This window comes from Falco naumanni, chromosome 4, assembly GCF_017639655.2.
Source record: "Falco naumanni isolate bFalNau1 chromosome 4, bFalNau1.pat, whole genome shotgun sequence".
NCBI lineage: Eukaryota > Metazoa > Chordata > Aves > Falconiformes > Falconidae > Falco > Falco naumanni.
Genome location: NC_054057.1, coordinates 103258537 through 103280092, shown reverse-complemented (window position 1 = coordinate 103280092; position 21556 = coordinate 103258537). Strand labels below are relative to the sequence as shown.

The window sequence follows — 21556 nt, the reverse complement described above, 5'->3', positions numbered from 1 at the left end:
AAACAGAAGTGCTGTTGCAGAGGCAGGCTTGTGTAACCTGCAGAGCAGGAAGAGCATCTCCTGCTCCAATCCTTCTGATGGTGAGGAGGAGGGGGTTGCTGTTGCTGACCATTGAGCAGAAGGACCTGACAATGTCACCCCAATTGCTGGTGCATTTGCAGCACAACAGGACCGGTAACGGCCCCTCTAGGGCAGGCAGCGGGTCTGAGGAGAATAAAGGTGAATCTTTGATGGGCAAATTTAGATGTTTGAAAGTTGGTTGTGAAAGACTTATCAGGATGATGTAATAGGACTAGATAAAGGTTCGAGTTGATTGTTACTAGGTAATTGTGATGTAGAAAAGTTGATAGAAGGAACAGGGAACGTGTACAGAAGGTAAAACAAGAAGAGCTGGGTCGTGCTAAACTGGTAGAGGAGATGAGGCAGAGACAGAGGAGCAATGTCAGGCAGAAGTGAAAGAGTGAATCCCTCTCCTATGGGATCGGATCAATGTACATATTGTAGGGAAAGTGGGCACTGGAAGCGAGACTGCCCTAAGCTAAAGAACCAGCAAGGGGTTCTGGTGAACTAGGGACTAAGAAAAATGAGGTGGAATTTTTAGTGAATACAGAAACAAGTTATTTGGTGTTAAACTTCAGTGAAAAGAATTTGTTACAGTTGTGGGAGCTGCTGGCCACCAGGAAAACATCCTGAAACCTTTAAAGTACATAAGAATGCCAAATTCACCAAAATCTTTGTTGGGATGAGATTTATTAGAACATCTAGACGTTTAAAGAAGGAGAAATGAAACCAAAAGTTAAAAATGATCAAGTAAATTGAAGTCTTGAGCTTATCTTTAATTCAACAGAAAAGTGGAAAAGAGGACCTCCCTGAAGTAAAAGAAATCTTTAACCAGGTATATCTGGAAATAACTTCCAGGTAAGGCGAAAAATGCTTTACCTGTTACAGTAAAAATCACCGCTGTCAAGTTAAGAGAACAACCAGCCTGGATTCACTATTCTCTGACAAAGGCGGCTCCTGAGAGAGAAATCGTGGGCCGTCACCCCGGCAGGACCCATGAAACTATGGTTCTTTAGATCATAAAGAAATCTCCGGAGACACAATGGACTGTCAAAAAGGATGAGGGACGTTTGTGTAAAGTTATTCTGGTCTTAATTGTAACTGTTGTAGAGAGAACTGTATTAGAAACTGAAACATGAGTAAACAATACCTGTCTTCAAACGTTGCAAATCATTGTTAATGCTACAAAAGCTAAGGAATGCTGGATACGTGCTTCTTCCTAAAGGAGGCTTGCTAACACCCCTGTATGGGGTGGCCTCTCAGAACTGGAATTATCTCGATGACAAATGGCCTACCTATCCAGACTTTTGGAAAAAGCCAAACGATGGTGGAGGATATTGCCTATTTGATAATTAAACAAATGAGTTGGGTCCCAAGTTTGATTTACAAATATTAAACTTAACCACCACAGTAGTTATGAAAAGTGATAATAACTGTCATTGGAAAGCTCAAACAGGACAGGAGGAGCATGTCCTGGAAACCCAGGGCAAAATACTTGTTCCCAATCTGATGGATGGAATGATTAAACAGACATCCATAAGATATGGAACAAGGTGCAGATCCTCATGAAATTACTAAAGACGATTTATCATGGAGTTTTAAAGCTATATGGGACAAACTGACTTCATGGTTACCTAATTTGGAATGGTTAAAGCATGCTTTTTTTGTAACATTTATTGTAATAGTTTTAGGAATAATATGTGTATTACTTCAATGTTTTGTTTGGTGCTGTCAAAGAATGATCATAAGGCATAATGATTTTTTTGTAGTTGCAAAAGAATTTGCAAAAGTTACTAGAAAAGGGGGGAATGAATGATGAATGATGTACCACTTATCTATAGGATGATGTACTTATGTTTATCTAAAAGTTGGGAAATGTCCAAGGACCCTTATTGCTAACATGATGGATGTACTAATTGCTAGGTCCTTGGATTTGTCATCTTTAAAAAGGCCATCTGGTCCTAAGTTCCTGTTGTTTATACAACGTGGCAAAGACAAGGACTTAAATCATGGTCACTAGTTTAGTGAGATATGTAAATGAGTTCCTGGAATTGTAATGAATATGTAAACGATTTCCTGGGAAGTTAATGAATAGGTATGAGTTGCTTGTATAAAGAGGGGACTGAAAAATCCCCTCGGTGTGCATGACTTTGGTGGAGCAATCCCCCATGCACCCAGCACTGCTGGATAAAGATAACCTCCGCTCACTCAGATAATGGTAACTGATTCTTTAAATCACAGTTTCACAGAGAGCTGTTAAATGTGTTATTTCCCAATCCCTTAAAAAATTTCAAGCCCTTTTTTCTGCTAAATTTCATCACATACATATACTTAGAAGTAAACTTTTCACATATCTATAATACTTTCGTATCCCTGCCTGCCTTATTTTTACAAGCTTCTAGAAAATTAGCACCTTTGACAACACTAACAACTACCTGTTACCTTGACTGGAACAGACCAACAACGTTCAGAAATAGCTGTAGGGTGCCCTTACACAAAGTGACTGTTCAAGCTTCATTTCCCTAGGAAACCAGAATACAAACGTGGGCAGGTTCTTAAGTGATCTACATCAAACTCTGGTCTGACTCTTGATTTTTATTTAAAGCATATTAAATACTGCTCATCTCCTGAATAGCAAAAGTTTTAGAAACAACATCCTAGTCTAAATCTTTTAAAGGAAATTGTCTGATAAAAACTATGTTGCAGCTCCAACTATGTCCCAAAACTGATTAAAAACTCTGCCTTACCCAGCCCACAAGGATATGGCCAACATGTTCTGTTGATCCATCAGGTTTCCTGACTTCTTGAAGTCGCCTAAGAAGATCTGATCATGATTAAAAAAAAAAGAGAAACTTCACTTAATGAACCAGATGACTATAAATCTACGTGCAATAGTAACACAGAGACTATTTGAGTTTTACCTTCATGTAGAGGAATTAGAGAGTCCAACGTTCCAAAAATTTGGTTCAGCTCTTGCTCTGTCATTATGGAAAGTTTAAGCATTGGGTCATGATAAGCCTGAAAAGAAAAAAAGGGCAGCTCTGTAACTAATTTATCATTGGTAGTTGAAAAATTAGTGCGAGCGTGTAAAGCTCCCTGGTAAGTAAAAACAGAACAATTGCTGAGAATATTTTTAAGTTTCATAACTGTATCTTAAACTACCATTTAATATTAAATTAAAAAAATAAAGCAGTGCATTTAAGTGTTTCAGAAAGAATGGGAAAATAGAAATATATTTTAGTCTTCTTCCCCTCTTACTGTCTTAGCGATTACAAAAAGCAAGGATTATTTTAGAAGTGATATGAGCCAATGAATACTGTTTGTTGTGGGGTTTTTGTTTGGGTTTTTTTAATAAGAAAATACCTTTTTTGCTAACTTCAGATCTTCTATCAAGTCTTCTTCTCCCTGGGAAAGTTCAAAGATAGCCTGTAAAAAGAGACACAAATATTACAACATATCTTTATTTAATTTATACTCACTCTACTCTGAACAGCTGTCTTAACACCACAAAGCAGAAATTCTCTGCTAAATCTAATTGCAGAAATAAGGTGAGGTTTTATTCCTACAGAATCATGTGCAGTATTTTTTTTAAACAGTTATGTCTGATTGTTGATAAAATGCTTATCTGAAATAACCACAGAATTACCTTTTTTCAAACTGGTGTATTTCTAGGTGGGGGAGCTCTCCTCAGTGTGGTATTTTGATTCGGCTATACCTTACCTGTTCATACAAGTATTTACATAGGAGTTTGTTGTGTTCCAATTTAACACATGCGGTGGTAAAAGTTCCGGGTTAGCTAGCAAGTAAAAGACAGATCTTTAAAACATTTGTTTGGTAACGGGTGCTTATTTTGGTACATGTTTATTTTTTTGTTATGAAGGCTGAGTCCTACTGAAGTGTCAGCTGACGTCAGTTACTTCTCTTGAAGCAGATTTGAGACTTTAAAGCTGGCAGATTAAAAATCATACACACACCCCTAATACACCAGCTTATCAAAATACCATTGTTATTTACTTATTGTATGATTTCATTCTAAATTTGGGTGTAGTAAAAGCTAACACACTTTAGTTAGAATTACTAACTTTACAGTTAAGGCTTTCAACGTGTGTAAATCATGGAAGAACATCTTCGGCTAGTGCGGATTCTCCGAGCTTGGTAATACGCATACGCAGAAGCCTTGCCCGAGTGTGAGTTACCTGTGGCACACGCACGGAAGCGGTTCAGACATTCTGTTGAGGCATGCAGTGTCAGAACCAATACAAAGCTGAACCCTCACGCAAAACTTCCCGGAATACAGCTCATTTCTTTGGGCTCTATGAAGGGTCCTGGCTTCTGCCCACAAACAGTAATGACTGTAATGCTATGCAAACAGTTTCTGCAGTTTATTTTTTAATAAGCTGCCTCTGAAGTTCTCAATTTAAAATGTTACTTCCCATGAATTCCTGTATAATGTTAAAACCTGCACAAGAAATGCTTGATGTTACTGTTGTTTGATTTATGGCTTAGTCCATGCAGTATTCTCAGAGAGACTGTTATAAACTTTGTTGATACTGATAGAAATTTATTTAGAAAAAAATATATTCTTGATTCCGCAGAAGCTCTGTCATCAACTAACAGTAACATGAACTATTCAGAATTTATCACATACAACACATTAAACCACTGACGTACTCTTTTTTTTTTTTTTTTTTTTTTTTTGCTTTGGAAGATACATCTTTTGATCCATATTTCATCTTTCTAGCACCAAAAACTTCCTCAAAGACACTTTTTTCCACCAAGGGAAATGATTGTGCATTTCCGCATGTACATATCACTTTATGAATACCTGTTCCTGAAATGCTGATCTATCATTACCTGAACAACAAAATGAAACATCAAAATATCATCCATCACTACAGAAAATGTCATACAGCACACACAATCACAGTACAATCACAGTACAAAGCTTCAAGTGTTATCTTGATGCCTCCTAGCATTCCTCAACTCCATGCTTTCAAGATGACTTTTGAACACAAAATTTACGGTAAAAAAAAATTATACCTCTTGACGCTTGATTTCTTTAGATGTAAGCATGTGATTGACACAAACATCGAAGGTCTCACTCCATAGTTTGCTGTCTCTCCGCTTTGTGTTAGCAGGAGGCATATTTCGAGACCATGGTCGTGGACTGAACAGATCTGGGCGACTGTCACTACGGAAACTGATAGATCGCTAGAAACATATAGAAGAATAGTTTTGTTAGAACAGTTTCACATTTCTTTTTTTTTTTTTCCCTAAGGAATTTATACACATAGTTCAGTACAACAAGCAAACTATCTAATTAGTTTTACTGAGAACTTAAGAGCAATGTTTAGTACTGGGAATGCAAGAGAAATTGTTTTTATACATCCTTATGGAAGGCCAGTACTTCCAGTCCTGCAGTGAACTATGTCCATGTCCTGTTCTCAAAACATTTGCAACTATACAAGGCATTCATATATCATGCAACAAGAATGAACCGCGGGGATAATGGCAGAATGGTCCAAGACACTGAACTAACATAACTGATCAAATACAAAATTTCAATTTAGTAAACAGACAGGAATTATTCATGCATTGCACATCTGCCTCATTAGGTCCCTAATACTTAAAAAATTAGAATTAATGCAAATTTTAGAGATAAAACTAGTAATAATACTTTTTTGGTTCATTTGTTGAAAGAAAGATTAAATTGTTACACAGAAAATCGAGGAAAGCTTGGAGTGCAAAATCTGGCAGATAACTCACCTTGTGTATTCACTTAAAGTCAACAGAACTGTTGGGTTTTGTTTGGGGGGGGGGGATTGTTCAGAGATGTCTGTACTGAGAAACGATAGGTCCTACCTCGAGGATATCAGATGAAAATGTGCATTACATCAAACGCATATCAATGGTTTAAGAAAAAAATGTTTTCTCAGTTGGGCAGAAAGAGGGTTCATAAGGTCAGACTGCACTTCAAAACCTTTCATCTTTACCTTAATAAGTGTCTTGCTACCTGATGATAACACTTTTTTTTTTTTTTTTTTAACTGTCAGAATCGTGAAATATTTGATTGGTATAATTGTTCCAGATATGACGTATGTCCATAAGCAGGATTAAAAAAATTAGTACTATGATGCCCAAACTGACCAAACCAGTTTGATACATGAAGAAACCCTTTCAAGTGGCAACATCCTGCCTCTTTGGATAAATTATAAGATCATAGAATAGCTTGGGTTGGAAGGGACCTTGAAGACCATATAGTTCCAAGCCTCCGCTAGGCCAGGTTGCTCCAAGCCCCATCCAGCCTGGCCTTGAGCACTGCCAGGGATGGGGCATCCGCAGCTGCTCGGGGCAAACTGTGACAGTGTCTCACCACCCAGACAGTGAAGAATTTCTTCCTTAGCCTAATCTGAATCTACCCTCTTTCAGATGAAGAAACTAATTCACATAGAAAGGTGCGAAATGGGTATTTGAGAGAAGAACAATCACATTATCTTTAAGGAAAAGGTATGTCAATGTTCAGACTTTAATGTTTATGGTGAGCAACAAGCCAAATTGTTTTCACACCATTTGCACCTACTTATTTCTTACTATTTGAAGAAATGAGTTAAACAATCAGTACTAGCAGATAGCAAATTGTGAAACACTGGTTTTGTGTTCTACTATTGTAGAATCTTTATTAATATTTCTGGAGCCTGTAAACTCTGATGAAGTGTACCAGCACCTCAGTATGTGTTATGTTGTCTGATCCTAAACTTCAATAAAAACAAGTCCAACTTTAAGTGAGACATGAGAGTTCTATTTGTCTGTAGACTCTTAAAAAGAATTTGGGCTAAGAATGGATACTTGTGCTCTTACTGTGGTATTTTGAAAAGATTCCTTTCTTGCTTCATTTAAATTAAAGGTTTCTTTTTGAGGTCCTACTTCTGAAATGCCTCAAGTATTTCACATTGTTAAAATACTCCGCATTTTTATTGTTATTTAAAACCTGTGTTATATAACGCAATTGTCTTGAATTGAAAGCAAAATAAACTCTCTTCATTACCAGGCTATACAGCATATACGAAGTACAATATTTGAAATTCTCCTCTGAAGATAAGAGCCCATGAAATGCAAACATAGTACCTATAAATACAGTATGTTTTTAAAATATCAGAAGACATATTATATAAATAAATAGCAGCTTTTTAACAGAATCCATTTTGAGCCCTACTTGGAACTGACAAAACCCCTAAAAATAAACACATACACATATATATATACCAACCTTCTAAAACTTTGCAAGTCAGGTGCTAGTCTTCCTTCAAGAGTTAAGAAGATAAAGAAACACATGTGAAATTACTTGCTTAATTTACACTTGTTATGATGATGAAGCACGGAACCCATTGTTTTCACATGCAAATAGAAATTCTAGGGAAGAAAGGCAGGTGTGATCACCAACCATAAGAATGCAGCCAAGCAGTTGTCATTCCATGACCAGGGTGGAATGCCCCTTTCCGTGCATGCCTATATGCATCCTCCAGCATATAGCTCCTTTGTTTGTGGTGGTGTTTTCTTAAAGGAGTGTTTTATGTTGAATGGAGAAAATAATGAAAAGCACCAGACAGACTGATTTGTAAAGTAAATGCCTTGATCTTGAAACCTTTTAACAAAATTTCAATATTGTGTTACAAAATGGCATGCATCTGTAAGGGCAATCTGAAATTACATAGTGTTTTGAGGAAAGTAAACTTTCACATTGACTTATAGTAATGTTTGCCTATGCCGAATGAGAATGCTTGACACTGTTCTCTACAGCCCTATACTGTCCTCCACTGGGCAGAAGGGGCACAAAAAGGCTAAGAAACTCAAAAGGAAACCACACTCCCCAAAATCCTGCTTGCTTGCTCAGCATCTTTGCTACTTGGACACAGTTAAGTATATATTTCATTGATCTCTCTCATACATCAGCCTTTTAATTAACCATACAAAGTGTACCTTGCTTAATATTAATAAGGAACATTGGGTGGAGGGTACTTATTAGTAGAAAGGGACAAAAATGTTTTGAGATGTTATTAAACAATGAGGACAAATTTCACTTTGAGAGTAAGGCTTCTTTGGCATGTTTCCTTCTTTTATACACTAAAACAGCACAAGCAAAAACACTGACTTATCCTGGTACACCAAGATTTAGTTAGGCTGGGAACCAGAGACTTCAGTGTTGAATCCAAGCTTATTTTAACATACTGTCTTGCCCTTTGTATATGCGTTGCAGAAATTAGCTTGTAAAGCTATGAAGAGAGAAACAAATATATCACTAGGATTATTTTATCAATAGCATAAATATTATTTAATGCCAAAATGAGATGTAAACTTCATATATATAAGTCTAACTAAAAAAAATCCCCAAATAGTTTATTTCAACAAAACTCTCTGATAGTTTATGATAAATGTACAACATCAGTTTAAACATCTCAATTCTACTACTTTACCTGTATTTTTGCAAATAAATAGATCCATTTCAGTTTAGCAGAATAGAGGGCTAAACTGAAGTTCTACCAGAATTTTTGAAAAGATAAATTTAAAGGTACTCTGATGGTATCTTTGGTTGGCACTTCCTGGGGGGGGGAATCAGCCAGAATCCCATGAAGGAATTACAGGAATGTCAAAACAGCATCTCTACGTCTCCACTCTTTTAAAAATATTTTCCTAGTTTCTGCTTCCTTAAAAAAACATGTCCAGCATACTGGTTAAAAATAATGCCCATCTGGGATTATTAATGTTTTCATGTAATTCCAAAAACTAATGGAGATGGGGAAGAACCCAGTCACAACCCCTGATTCTGTTTACTCTGTTTATCTGGCTGTTACAACACTTAACAGCTTTTACTGTTTACTGGCTGTTACAAGACTGTTACTATGAAGGGTCTATGTGTTACTGATGTTAATTCATGCAATTAACAAACCTTAATTTCAGTTGCAGTAAAGCAAACAGCTTCATGTACTGGGAAAAGGTCACTACAGATCAAAGTCCTAGCATTCAGAACTGATGTTCAAAAGTTTTCTTCTTAGGGATTTTTAGAAATTTCCAGTGTCCTAAGATAGATATAAGTAATTTGGACTCCCTAATTAAATTCAAAACACACTGATAAAAACTGAAGTTGCAGAGGAAACTACCCAGACTTTAATTTCTCTCTACAGCTGATCCTGTTTTCAGCTTTTATGTTGAACAGCACAGCTGTAAGACCAAGCAAAAACAAGCAGTTCATCATATTCATTAGTCTAGCTTAATGCAGACTGAAAATACAGCTAAGAAATAAAGTGGTTTTCCAGGTGAATAAGCAAATAAGAATACCTGCTCAGCATTTGGTATCCTGCAGATACAGAGACAGACTCTGTCAGAGATGAAGCTAACAGCATTATATTAGTCAGTCTGCAGTGCTCTAGTAAAAAAAACAAACAAACAAACCAAAAAAAAAACCCCACACCACCAAAAAAAACCTCCACACCAACCAACAGAAAGACAGCTGGAAAGACTTCATGTGTTTTGTTACTTGGAATCCTTGTGGAAAAGTATTGAGAATAATGTGGAAAACTGTAGTAAAGTTAAGACAACGCAAAAAAAATTCAAATACCTCTATAATCAATAAAACATGCAGAACATGAAAAGTTGCTAAAAACATGTCTTAAAAGGCACTACACAGATCTCACACACAGAGGTGTTTGTCTTCAACCTGCGTGCAGAAAGTCCATTAATATAAAGCAGAAGTTACATGTACAGAGGTAAGGAAATTTATGCACAATCAACTTTTTTTTTTTTTCCTCTTACATGTATCTTCCACACAGAAAGAATATATAAGAAGGTTTGTTTGAAACGCCATAAAGGAAACTCAGAATGTTCTAATTCCTTTTATTGATGCTGTTGGAGTGGTCTTTTGGGATGGATGTTCTGTTGGCTTTGCTTTGTTTTTTCCAGGGGAAGAAGCTGTTTGTTTTGGATGTTGTGGAGATGATAGTTTTCTTCATTTTACACATAGAGAACATCTAGCAGCAATGCAAGGAGAAACATGGGTTTTGACTGAAATAACTTCAAATGATGATACATAAAAGTTCAAAAAAAGAAAGATCAACATTGTTCTTTTTACAGATATTACACCTTGACAAAAATCCTGCTCTATACTGTTCCACAAGGCACAGCGACAGCTATGGCAGTACATAATAAAGTAAAAAAGCTATACATGCTTCCCAGAACATTTCTAAATAATTCCAAATGGGGCTCCTCAGCATAAGGAGGTCAGTAATTTTTTCCCCTATTCTATTGTTGCTGACAAAACCAGGTAAGAAGTCAATTTCCAGCCAGCTTTGAAGGCAGTTTTGAGAGTCATCACCAGCATCCATCACTTGGAAATGGATTCAGACCTAGGATTTGGAGAACATGCAGGCTGATTTCTCATCACAGCTTCTTCAAGCACATAGTTACTTAGAGGAGGTAGTATGAACGACATCACTGATTAATCTGCTGTTTAATCTAAGAAGCAGACAGTTAATTAAAATATACTCTTATAATCAGTATGAAAGAGCAAGACAGAAATGCTTGCAAAAGTAAGACTTGTGAGAAAGACACTGTTTTCTATTTTTGTCAAAATTTGCCCTGAGAAACATTTACGTAGCTCTCACCTTGGGAAGCTGCTACTACATGCATGAAAGGATAGTTTGTTTCAGATAGTCTAAATCAAATTTTATTAAATACAATATTGTACTGGACAACCCAGTCTCAAAGGCATTCGCTACAGAATGATAGCATAGGTACTTAAATGAGGACAACAGCTGTCTAAGGCTGTGGAAAGGGAAGTGCCGTGCTCAGAAGCACTTTAGCCAAAAATTAATTCACTTTCCACACTCCTCACAACTGGAACTAATGTAGTCCTTTCAGAGTCGGGTCAATTTTTTCCTGGAGGCAGACTACGGAGGAGATTTATACACCCCAGGGAACACAGGCATCTCTGCGCTAGTCACGCTATAATACACCTTCTGGCTCCAACCCAGAGGGAGGGGAGTGCAGCCGTGTTGCCTTTCCTCCCATCCCACACGCGCAGCTTTTCCATGCAGATGTCTGCACTTTCAAAACTGCAGGAACCAAACACAGGAAAACCAATGTTAAAGCTACCCTCTAATATCTGTTTTCTAGGTAACTACTGCTACAGAGAAATGGGAGTTCTTTCCCATGAGTTAATATTTCTTTGTCCTAAGACTCCTAGCTGTATAGCTTTATTTCTTTCTTCCTTTGCGATTAGCAGATAACACCAGTAATGCTCTAAATTTAAGCCAATTTTGATTAAATAACATTTTTAATATATTCAAGGTATTTTTATATTTCCTCTCATCAAAGAAATTAGGCTTGTTAAATGATATTCTTTAGATCTTACACAGGCCTTCTTACATAAATTGTTTTAAAGAGGAAACAGTCTGGCTTTCTAGGCCAGATCCACAGCAATATTGCTGCTCCCAACTGTTTGCCTCTCATGATAACCGTTAGGAGCCGAGTGCCCAAATGTTTTGCAGTCTCTAGGTCTGGAGGCACAAATACTTTATAAACTAAAGTCCCATTAGTCTCTAAGTATGTTAAATATTGCACACCTAATCTACAATACAGAAACTGCAACTACAAAATCATTTAATTTCTAAACTGCGTTTAAAATCTGCTTGCCCTTTATTAATTTTCAGCAGCAGCTTTGGAAAATGGCGTTTTTCCAATTATTCACTAACTCTTTTGTTTGGGCAAGGTCAAAGTTCACCACACAGAAGGAAATTTAGCAGTCCTACATGACTAACTATACCAAAAATAAAATTTTCAAAGAAACCAACCAAAATTAATAGCAAGTGTAATGGAAAATTCTGTTCATCAAATGTAAAAAGCAATCATAATCCTTTAGTATAACAACTTTTATATGCTACAGGTGCAATAGTTTTCTTACTGGTAATTAAAAAACATTAATCTTCTGGACAGAAGTGGTTTTTTGAGGTGAGAGTTCTGAGTTTAAATTGAGTGACTCTGTAGTCCGAGGTTGCCTAAACCTGTTTGGTGCATTACAGTGGTGAGTGTGCATACACAGGCGTTCCCATTCCCATGCTAACCCTAGAAGAAACTGTCAGTATGTATTCATTCCTCTCTTAGCAATGCAATTTAATGCAGCAATGTGTTCCCTGCAGTTACCTGAAGTGTCTGGCTGAACCGCTTCAATGGAGTGGCTCGTACAGGAGGAATGAGACTCGCCAGTGATGTAACTCTGGAAAGAGGCTTGACCCGTTTGTTACTGGGCTCCTGCGAGTAAGGGGAGGAGGACAAGGGAAAGGGAAAAAAATGGGGGGAGCGTGAGCATAATCAGATAAGCATTGCGAACAGTTTTGCTGATTTTCCTAAGAAAGCATTTGTAAAAAGCAAGTCTCTAAATTTGGTATGTAATTAGAGCAGTAAATAAACAATAGCCGTTTTAAAAGCTGACAATGACAGATTACTCTTGGCTGCTACATACAGATCCTGGAAACACCTGAAAAATGTAATGATGGAGAAGTTGGCACGGCTGGGAGCAGGGGAAGGGAGGAAGGTAAAGAAAGACTACATTATTCTATTGTATTAACTCAAAAGAGAATCTTTCAGCAGTGCTCTGCAGCTAATGCACGTTATGATAATCTTGTCATTGAAAGGAATACTTTAAATAAAAACAACTCCATCCATTTCTCTGACTCTGGCACTGTCAGCATGTGACTGTTCAGTTAAATGTATTTTATTCCAGAAAATATAATTTAGACATAAATCTCTAACTGTAATTGTCCTTTGAGTGCACGTTCCTATGGAAATACTTACATATATGGGCAAATACATTTATAACATGTCTACATATATTTAATTTTGCATAAAGTAGAAAGGAAATTTAAAACTAAAATCTACCATAAAGCATTCAATTAAATATTTTCCTTGTCATATATACTTTTAACAGTGCTTATAGTAATAAATATACTTCAATATAATATGCCAATTGTCCTGCAGATTTTAAAAAGAAAAGCTAACAGAAATCGTTAACACAAGAAAAAGGTGATTATAAATACATAAAATAGAACAGTTACCCTTGGCTTCCTAACCTCCATCTGACATTTAATGGATCTTGAACAGCACATGCAAAAGGCAACTTTTGACAGAAAAAGAGCCAAACCTTCGAAGTGAAGTTAAAAAACCCATCCAACATCATATTTCAAGGACATCCTAAAGCAGTGCATCTTTCTCTTTCAGCCATGCTTATAAAGTTTGTGCAGGCTTGCTATGCCTCCAATTTCCCGGACATAGCTTTAAGAAAATGAAGCAGGCTTATTATCCTTTTGTTCAGAAATCCAAATCCTTCTGGAAATAATGCTGATTTGTCATCCTCCCTGATTCCAAAAAATAATAAATTTCAGCAGCGATAACCATCATCTGTGTTACTGGCAAGAAAAATTCTCTTCTGTTAGTACAGCAACAGAGGAAAAGTGAGAAGCAGCTACATATTTAATTTACTTCTCAGCAGGCAGACCTGGAAATCCATAAATGGCAGCTGAGATGAGGGACAAAGTGTTTAACCCTCTAGCAAAAATAACATATTCCACCACACAAGAAACCTGGCATTAAAGAATTTCAGGAGCCTAAGTCAAGTTACATCCTTGTCTTCACTGTTGCATTGCTATTCATATTCCTTCCTTTTCAGCAACCATGTCTTTGAGATGTTTTTGAAGGAGTATTTTTTTTTTACGTCATTGCAGCACCACTAGCATACTTATCTACAGCATCACCATCACCATTCCCTGCTCCCCTCCCCCCACTCCCTAAAAAAGAAAAAAAGAAAAAAAAAAGTCTTTGAAATGCCACTGTAATTCTTTTCTACCTGGTGGCTCAGCCATCCCTGTTTCTTTTTTATGATTATTCAGAATGCTGGTCCTGGTGCACAAATAATATCCCGTGGCAGAGCCTGCTTGTTATGAATCCTGCTGCACTGCAGTGAAAGGACATGAAGTCCCAGACAGAGTCGGGCAGTGCTGTGCCAGCAGCACAGCTTTTGCTAGCAGCTCTCCCTCAGCAGCAAAGATAACTTGGGCATAAATATCACACCCCAAAAGCAAAATCTGGAAAATCAAGACTTTCCAGAAGACAGGGAGAGGGGGATTAGGTTTAATAGAAAAGATTTCTCCCTTCTTGACTGCTGTATCCTTTCTATTATCTTACAACCTTGCTGCTACGTGTATGTTCTTTAGTCAAAAGACAAAACTCATGCAAAAAAGCACAAATTTGATCTATACAACATCATAGCCATATCTTGCTTTCTGAAAGTTAAATGCTCTCCATAGTCTTACAGGTCTTTTCCACACACACTGCAAACTATTCACAATTTTGCAGTCTTTCAGACTTAGCTTATAAGAGAACTAAGCCCAAAAGCCCTTGGATAATTTTCTGAGGAGTCTACTGACAGCAAATGAAATCACTAAAGAAGTGAATATACTTCACTGCATCTCTGCAGCATTTTGAGTGTGTTGCAAAAAACTTGAATGAAACTTCCTGAACACTGTTTAAAACTAAGTAAGGAACAGCAAGCCAGTCTTATCCTTCTTTGAAAACCTCCCAATACTGCGTACATGACTTCAGGTAAAGTTTATAAATTACTACCCAAAGCCTGCAGGCTAAGCACACAGACCAGGACCTAATTAGATCTGCTGTGTGGGGCACATAAACCTCAGGCAGCTGTGAAAACTGATGCACAGCATCAAATAACTTCAGAGAAAATCAGCCTGCCTAAAAAGAATGGAAAACAACTTCTTTCTCTTGGAGAGTGAGAGGAAGTGAAAAAAAGAAATATGATTTCCCCTTCTTTGCATCACACAGCCCCAAGGCTCTCTGAATCCTGCACTGTCTCCTAAGCAAGGATGCCTACAGTTCCAGGGGAACACAGCAGAACTTCCCCCCAGCCTTTTAAAACTCCCCCATCCGTTTCCAGCAGAAAAATGCTATGGCAGTGTAATTGTTACTAACGTTCATGCTGCAAAACCTTACTGAAAACAGAAATTTATGTTAAAGACGAAGAACTCCAAAGAGAGTTTCAGCCAGAATCAGAAAAACATTAATCTCTTCTTTGTTGCTGTGAGCCAGCAGAGGTCAGCACGTCTCCCAGCAGTCGAAGGAAAGTTGGGTAACGGGTTGTGAAGTTGTGCCTGCAGAGGTCCTACCCTTCTGGGTCAGCACCCCATTTTGAATTCCTCATGCAGTGTCTCATATTCTGACCTCACACTGAAAAATTTGATCAGAATTCAAAACAGCTAAATATGTAGTACAAATTAGGAATTCAATTTTATTGAAAGAGATCAGCATTATTACAGGATTTTCTCCAATAGATTTAAGATAATTTCAGAAGGCTGAGACTTCACACCTTGCCAATGAGTTCTGAAAGTAAATCTTGTTAATCGTAATTTCTTAATTATGGGGAAAGCTTTCTAAATACTTCTAATGTGATTTTCACCCTGTATTAGAAAGTGCCTGGTAAGTTAAGATACCTAGCTGGAAGTAAAAGCTCATCAAACCTTATTGTTCCGAGGTGGTGGTAGACATCTCTGAGGGAGATGACAAGAGCAATCAGCACCGAGTTACCCCCTCCACTGTGGAATAATGAAGTTTGTACAGGTAAGGCTTTGACTGTACAATGAAAATACAGCACTACCAGAGCAATTCTGGAACTGTTAGAGAGTAATACTCAAAGTGTTAAACCCTCGAGCACAGTGTTTCTGTTGCATGGTCTACACCTTTCACCAATACCCTCGTTCTCAAGCCGTGTCACCCCTCCAGAAGCTGAACAAACTATTGAGACCGATGATCTGGACAGGAAAAAATTTCAGAGTCGAGTACATAAAAAAAGTAAGTTTTAAACAGATGGTTGCTCTTCTCATCAAGGGCTCTGTTCTTCACAACCAACAGATCAAATGGAAAGAGAAGAGTGTGTGAACTGTTCTGCTTTACCCAGAGATCCTGACCAGAACCTGCACTCGCACATATAGTCCAGTAAGATCAGGGAGCTGCATTCCAGATGCTGCTTCCCTAGCCTCTTCAATTTTATTTATTTATTTTTAAAAGAATAAACTGCTTGAGGTTAGGAATTCCTAGTACACGTGTTCGTTCTTTTACTAACTTGTCTCTGAAAAAGATCTCAGATTTTCCACTTAACCATGGGTCCCATAATCATAAAATCTTATGTGGTATGAATCTAAGCACGGGGAACACAGAATGGTGTGAATCCAGTGTCTGTCCAGCATGAAAAGGCTCCAGTAAGGACATAATGTCCAGGTAGAACAAACATCAAATTCAAGGTCTGTACCTCTGAGTGTGTTCAGAAGACGCAGAGCTACCCCAAGTCATCACTCCTCCTTCTCTCCCCTCTCAGTTCAGGGAACTTAGAAGCAAATGGGACTGAGAGAATATTTAGTGGCTGGATCCACTTGGAACAACCATCACCTGTCCAAACTGGGAATTGTGCCAAATTATGACACAAAAAACTTTCAGGTACCGCAATGTTTTCCTTCACCTTTTACAGTTAATATTGACATTAAAAAATAATTCCAGAGTTTTGAAATTAATAAATGTTAGACTGCATTTTCAGAGTCACGAAGGCTTGCCAAAACAATACGGGAAGTTAAGAAATAAAAGATCCAGTCTACAATTTGGCAGAGTTTCCAAAATTTGGAGCTGGTATATGTGAACAAGTATTGTTAATCTGACAGAGCTTTAAATTTGATATAAGGGTAAGTAAAGCTGAGGGAAACATGAGTGCAGGAACTTCAAAGGCTGAACAGTCAAGTGAAGTCAAATTGATACCTGACTAGGCTAGAACAAAGAGCAGATGGCTTTTGGAAGGAGCTGTATATTTGAACTCAAGATGACTTTGGTAACATTTGAATTCAGAGAGCAAGAAATTCAAGCTGGAAGTACTGTGTATATATATATGCAGCCTCAAAAAGAACTCTTGAAACTGGGAACAAACTGATAAAAGAAGAAAATGTGCATCCAAAATCTGGATGCTTCTGGAAACCAGCGGACATTTCAAACAACTACTATGTCCTTCTGATAGAGTATATTTTTATCATACACTTTTCTGAGGAATTCATAGGAAGAAAGATTAATCACAATGGCATAATCACTGATTATCACCAATTTAGGAAGGGAAACTATCAGATAAGATGTTTCAAAAATACCGTGCCTTACCACTCTTCCAATATGGAATGAATGACACAGTGCTCTAAGTTGCTTCTTCATTGTAATTTATCCTGTAGGTCATATATATATATATACACACACACACACGAACAACTTTATTTCTAGCATCTTCTACATATTAAGCTCTAACCTAATGGTTTAGACTACTAAGTAAGAGGAAAGCTCTAGCTTTTAATGTATAGCTGCCCCAAAATTAGGCTTCTGCTGTCAGAAAGCTGGGAAATGCATACAGCAAGCAGCTTCAGCTGTAGCGCTACCAGGAAGCCTTACTCTCCTGCGTAACCTCTGCCAGCTCCCTCTTCAGTACAATTTCAGCCTTTTTGCCTTGCAACTGAATGAGACGTCACTTTTTAAAACCGCGATATGGTCACTTCAAAATGACATCATCTTGGCAAAAAGATAACTTGCGTATCATTTTTGCTTCTAATGCACAAGAATTACCATTTAAAAGCCTGAATCTTAGCATGCAGCACCTGCTCCTGGGGCAAGCTAAGCATTCACAGCCACGGAAGCATGTTAACGCAGAACATCCTTTGAAGAATCAGGCACTTACATTAGTTGCAATGTACTGACAGCTAAGTTGATGTTATTTTTGTTTCTTCATTAGTGAAACTGGCACCTAATAATTGGATAAGTTCTATCCAATAACACACTACACAGATACAAAAGCTTTTAGGAGGCTACTTAGGGGAAGAAGCTAACACTCCTTGTGCTCTTCATCCACAACATAAACCCACTCTTTTCTATACTAGTATATGTTAAAAATGAAATTTCCCAAAAGTTCAAATCAGAATGTCAGTGAGTTAAATCCATTCAATAATACTGATTCATTTCCTATACGTTGTCTTTCAACAAGGCCACCCATAGCTTAATTATCACACTTTGATGTATGAATTACTCTAGCAAAATATTGGTTTTAGTTTTCTAACAAACCTAAGGAAAGGAAACAAAAAGAACTAAGCCAGGCTCCCTTTACATTGCCCTAAGAACAGCAGAACCAATGACCTGGATAACACATACTGAAGGGCACTGAGTAGTAGTCTGGGTACCGTATAAAAGGTCTTCATTTGCTTCAGTACTTACTGCAAAATTCTTTCACTCTATCCTCCTGACCGCTTAGCCAGTAATTTCCTCCCAGTGAAGGGTAAAAGCAAACGTAAGTTCACTGCTGGTATGATTCTTTTTCCACCGACTCTCCCATCTCTTATCAGCAACTTCAACAACAGCCTCCATGTCGTGGAGAACTGGTGCTGAATTTGACAAACAAGGGAAAATATTTCCCTCAGGGGTCATTATGGTTGTGTCCTCAGCCCACATGCAGCACTACTGTGACCCCATTGTGTTGATTTTTCTGACTGTAGTTAAAAACAAACTCAACAAAAGGAATTTATGGAGACTTTTAAGGCAAGCCAGGAAACAAATGTGATGTGAAAACCGGTACAGGAACTTAGCATCTTAGAATATTAGAATTTACGCCATTTACCTTCAAAGGCAAACTAACCTTCTCTCAATTTACATACAGAACAGCTGAAATCAGCAGATTGTTAAAAACGTCCTAACCTACTGGAGTTCAACAAGTTCTGAGATAATTATTTACAGTAGTAATTCTGGATTTGGGGTCACTAACTTTCTTGGCATTTTAGAAAAAAATATGCTGGTTATTTTTCCCCCCCACTTTTGATATACATTCTATTTGTGAACCAAGACAAACAGATACCCAAAGCATTCATTCTGTGCTATTGCAGCATTCATTAGTACAAAATGTTTTAACTTAAATTAGTCTCAAAAGATTTAACAGTATAATAAATAGAAGACACTATAAATTGAAACAGTACAGTAACCTTTGTTTCAAACCTAATTCACAAGCAGTGTCAGCAAACTAAAACAGGACCACTCTGTTTCAGACTTCATGTAACTGGCTAAATTTCCATACTCCTATACTTTAAAGGTTATTAGTTTTTAGTCAACTTTATAAGGGTAAGTCAACATTTGTCATGGCAGGAAGCCCAACATTATTATTTTTATTAGTCTGCTACTAGTTAAATTGGCCTAAGATTAAACAGTTCTAATAAATGCCCCCAAAACTTGGAGTTTAATAAAAAAACACATTCAAGCTCTGTTCCACAGGATGTTATCAGTATTTAACCTTCAGCAGGATAAAAAACCCAAAACAAACAAAAAAGGTTAAAATAGAAAAAACAACCTATGTTACAACAGCCTCTCTTAATACAGCAAACATTTAACCTAAAAATAAATTAAGCCAGACATCTCGGGCTTTTTGCACTTTCAGAGAAACAAATCTAAAACTGGAAAAACATTCGCAATTGTTATTGGCACTAATAAAGACTTATTTTTTTTTAATACTCGAAAAAGCAGAAAATTTGCCTTTGCTTCATAGTATCTTAGAAATATTCTGATTGGGAAATTCTAGAACATTCACTCTTCTAGAGCTGAAGCTGATTGTCAAGAAAAAAAGCATGTGACTAAAGCAGCTCCAAGTATAGTTCAGTGTTGCACAAAGGTAACTGTAACCATTCACTCAAATGCATCCTAAACTGGGAGAGGTATCCCACTACTGAAACTGTCAGCATTGCAAGAAGAATTTATTAAGTGATTTAAGTAAAATGATACATAAAGGCAACTTGATAATCCACTAATTTGTGTGTATTGTGTAACAGTGATACAAGTGTCCTTCAAATCCATAAGTTTCCATCCACCACCTGCACTCTGATGGGAGCAGGGAGAGGTTTGTTATTCCTCCTCAGCCAGTCTCTGCAAAACCAGCAAGCAAATAAAGCAAAGTCCCAAGACGTTTTGTTTTAATCACAGTGTAATAAATAAAGAAGAGCACCTGAAATGATGGTCAGGGTACAATGAAAAGCCATATAAAGAAGTGGTATTCTCAGTCAAAGACTATCAGTTGAAGCTTGCAACACGCTATCGCATCATTTTGCAGCAAACAGGCTGCCCTCATTTGTCACCACCCTTAAGACCTCAGGTTTCATTTGCCATATGCAAGACACAACCACTGAAGCATCAGCAGCATAAGGGCAAGTTGCATCCAGCTATCTTGACTGATCATTTGTCTGCAATGTCCAGTAATCAATATATCTGCCAGAAGTTCAGAAATGAAGGCCAATTAACAGAAAAACCTCAGACTGAGGTAAATCAACACAAGCAACAGAAACTTTGAAAAACCTAGACAACTAACAGAGTTGATTAAATTCTGCATTTCCTCTCATTAGAAGTTGCTTGTACAGCCTACCTAAGACAGACCTTTTCCATTCTGGAACAAACTGAATATGAAGCTGGACTGCCACTTAACAAGCAGACGTCATACGGTGAGTTACTGAATGGAAAAATAAAGGCAAGCTGTTTGTTTCAAATTGCCATTAAGTGTAACAGATCAACAATTCCGGGGAGGGGGGAGGTTTGACATGTTTCCACGTTTAGCTCACTGCAGTCACACTGCACATGAACTTACCTGAAATACATCAAAACTGCAACTTGACCATATTTCATTACAAGCAAAATGCATACATTTGTGAAGATCAAAGAAAATTCATGACTTGCAGCTTATCTCATAATCTTTTGGCCCCCTTCCCTCTGGCTCCATGCCTGGTTCTCAAGTTAATGATGTGCCACAACCCAGAAGCCTGTGGGTTACCCTTCAGGTTAGCCCTCCTGCACAAACCATGCTGAATTAAACAGTCCTGAGCAAGAGGAAGCCTAGACCTCCTGCACATCAAACTGGTGAGGCTATCAGAAGACAAGACAGACTGCAAACAGCCCGGAATCCCTGGTCTAAGATTTCTGCAGCGTAAGACATGTAAGCAGACCTACAACACACCGGAGATGCAAAGGAATCCTATGTCACTGTTGAAGTTTTTAGAGCCTGAACCCAGACACTGTGTTAGATCCTGTGCAGCAGAACAGAACATCCTTACTCTGACAAATTCACGTCTTCCTTCCCACATCTTCACGTTCAGACCTTTACACCTAATCTGTGATTGTGCGTGCTCTTTTCTTACCTGCTGCCCATCCACTGGCTGTGCCTCACTTTGTTCCCTTTAGAGGGGGTGATAAAGGAGTTGCTTTAACCAGTGAAACATAGACAATGGTATGTGTTACTGGGAAAGACCTGGGGCTTCTTATATCTTAATTCAAGCAAATTATAAGTTTTACTAATGGCCTCTATTTCTGAATTATGAAAAAGCTGGAAAAAGCCCAACACCTC

The 21556-nt window shown here is 37.7% G+C and overlaps 1 protein-coding gene across 3 annotated transcripts in view; it reads right to left on the bottom strand.

The window, feature by feature from the left end:
• ARHGEF3 (Rho guanine nucleotide exchange factor 3) overlaps positions 1 to 21556 on the bottom strand; it is a 135911-nt gene that overhangs the window by 12636 nt on the left and 101719 nt on the right. For all 3 annotated transcript variants that reach the window (XM_040592646.1, XM_040592648.1, XM_040592647.1), the window contains 5 exons: positions 12253 to 12360; positions 5101 to 5271; positions 3424 to 3486; positions 2982 to 3078; positions 2808 to 2884 (listed from right to left, as the gene is read on the bottom strand). In XM_040592646.1, coding sequence (XP_040448580.1) covers positions 2808 to 2884; positions 2982 to 3078; positions 3424 to 3486; positions 5101 to 5271; positions 12253 to 12360 — 516 coding nt within the window. The remainder of the gene's footprint in view (positions 1 to 2807; positions 2885 to 2981; positions 3079 to 3423; positions 3487 to 5100; positions 5272 to 12252; positions 12361 to 21556) is intronic.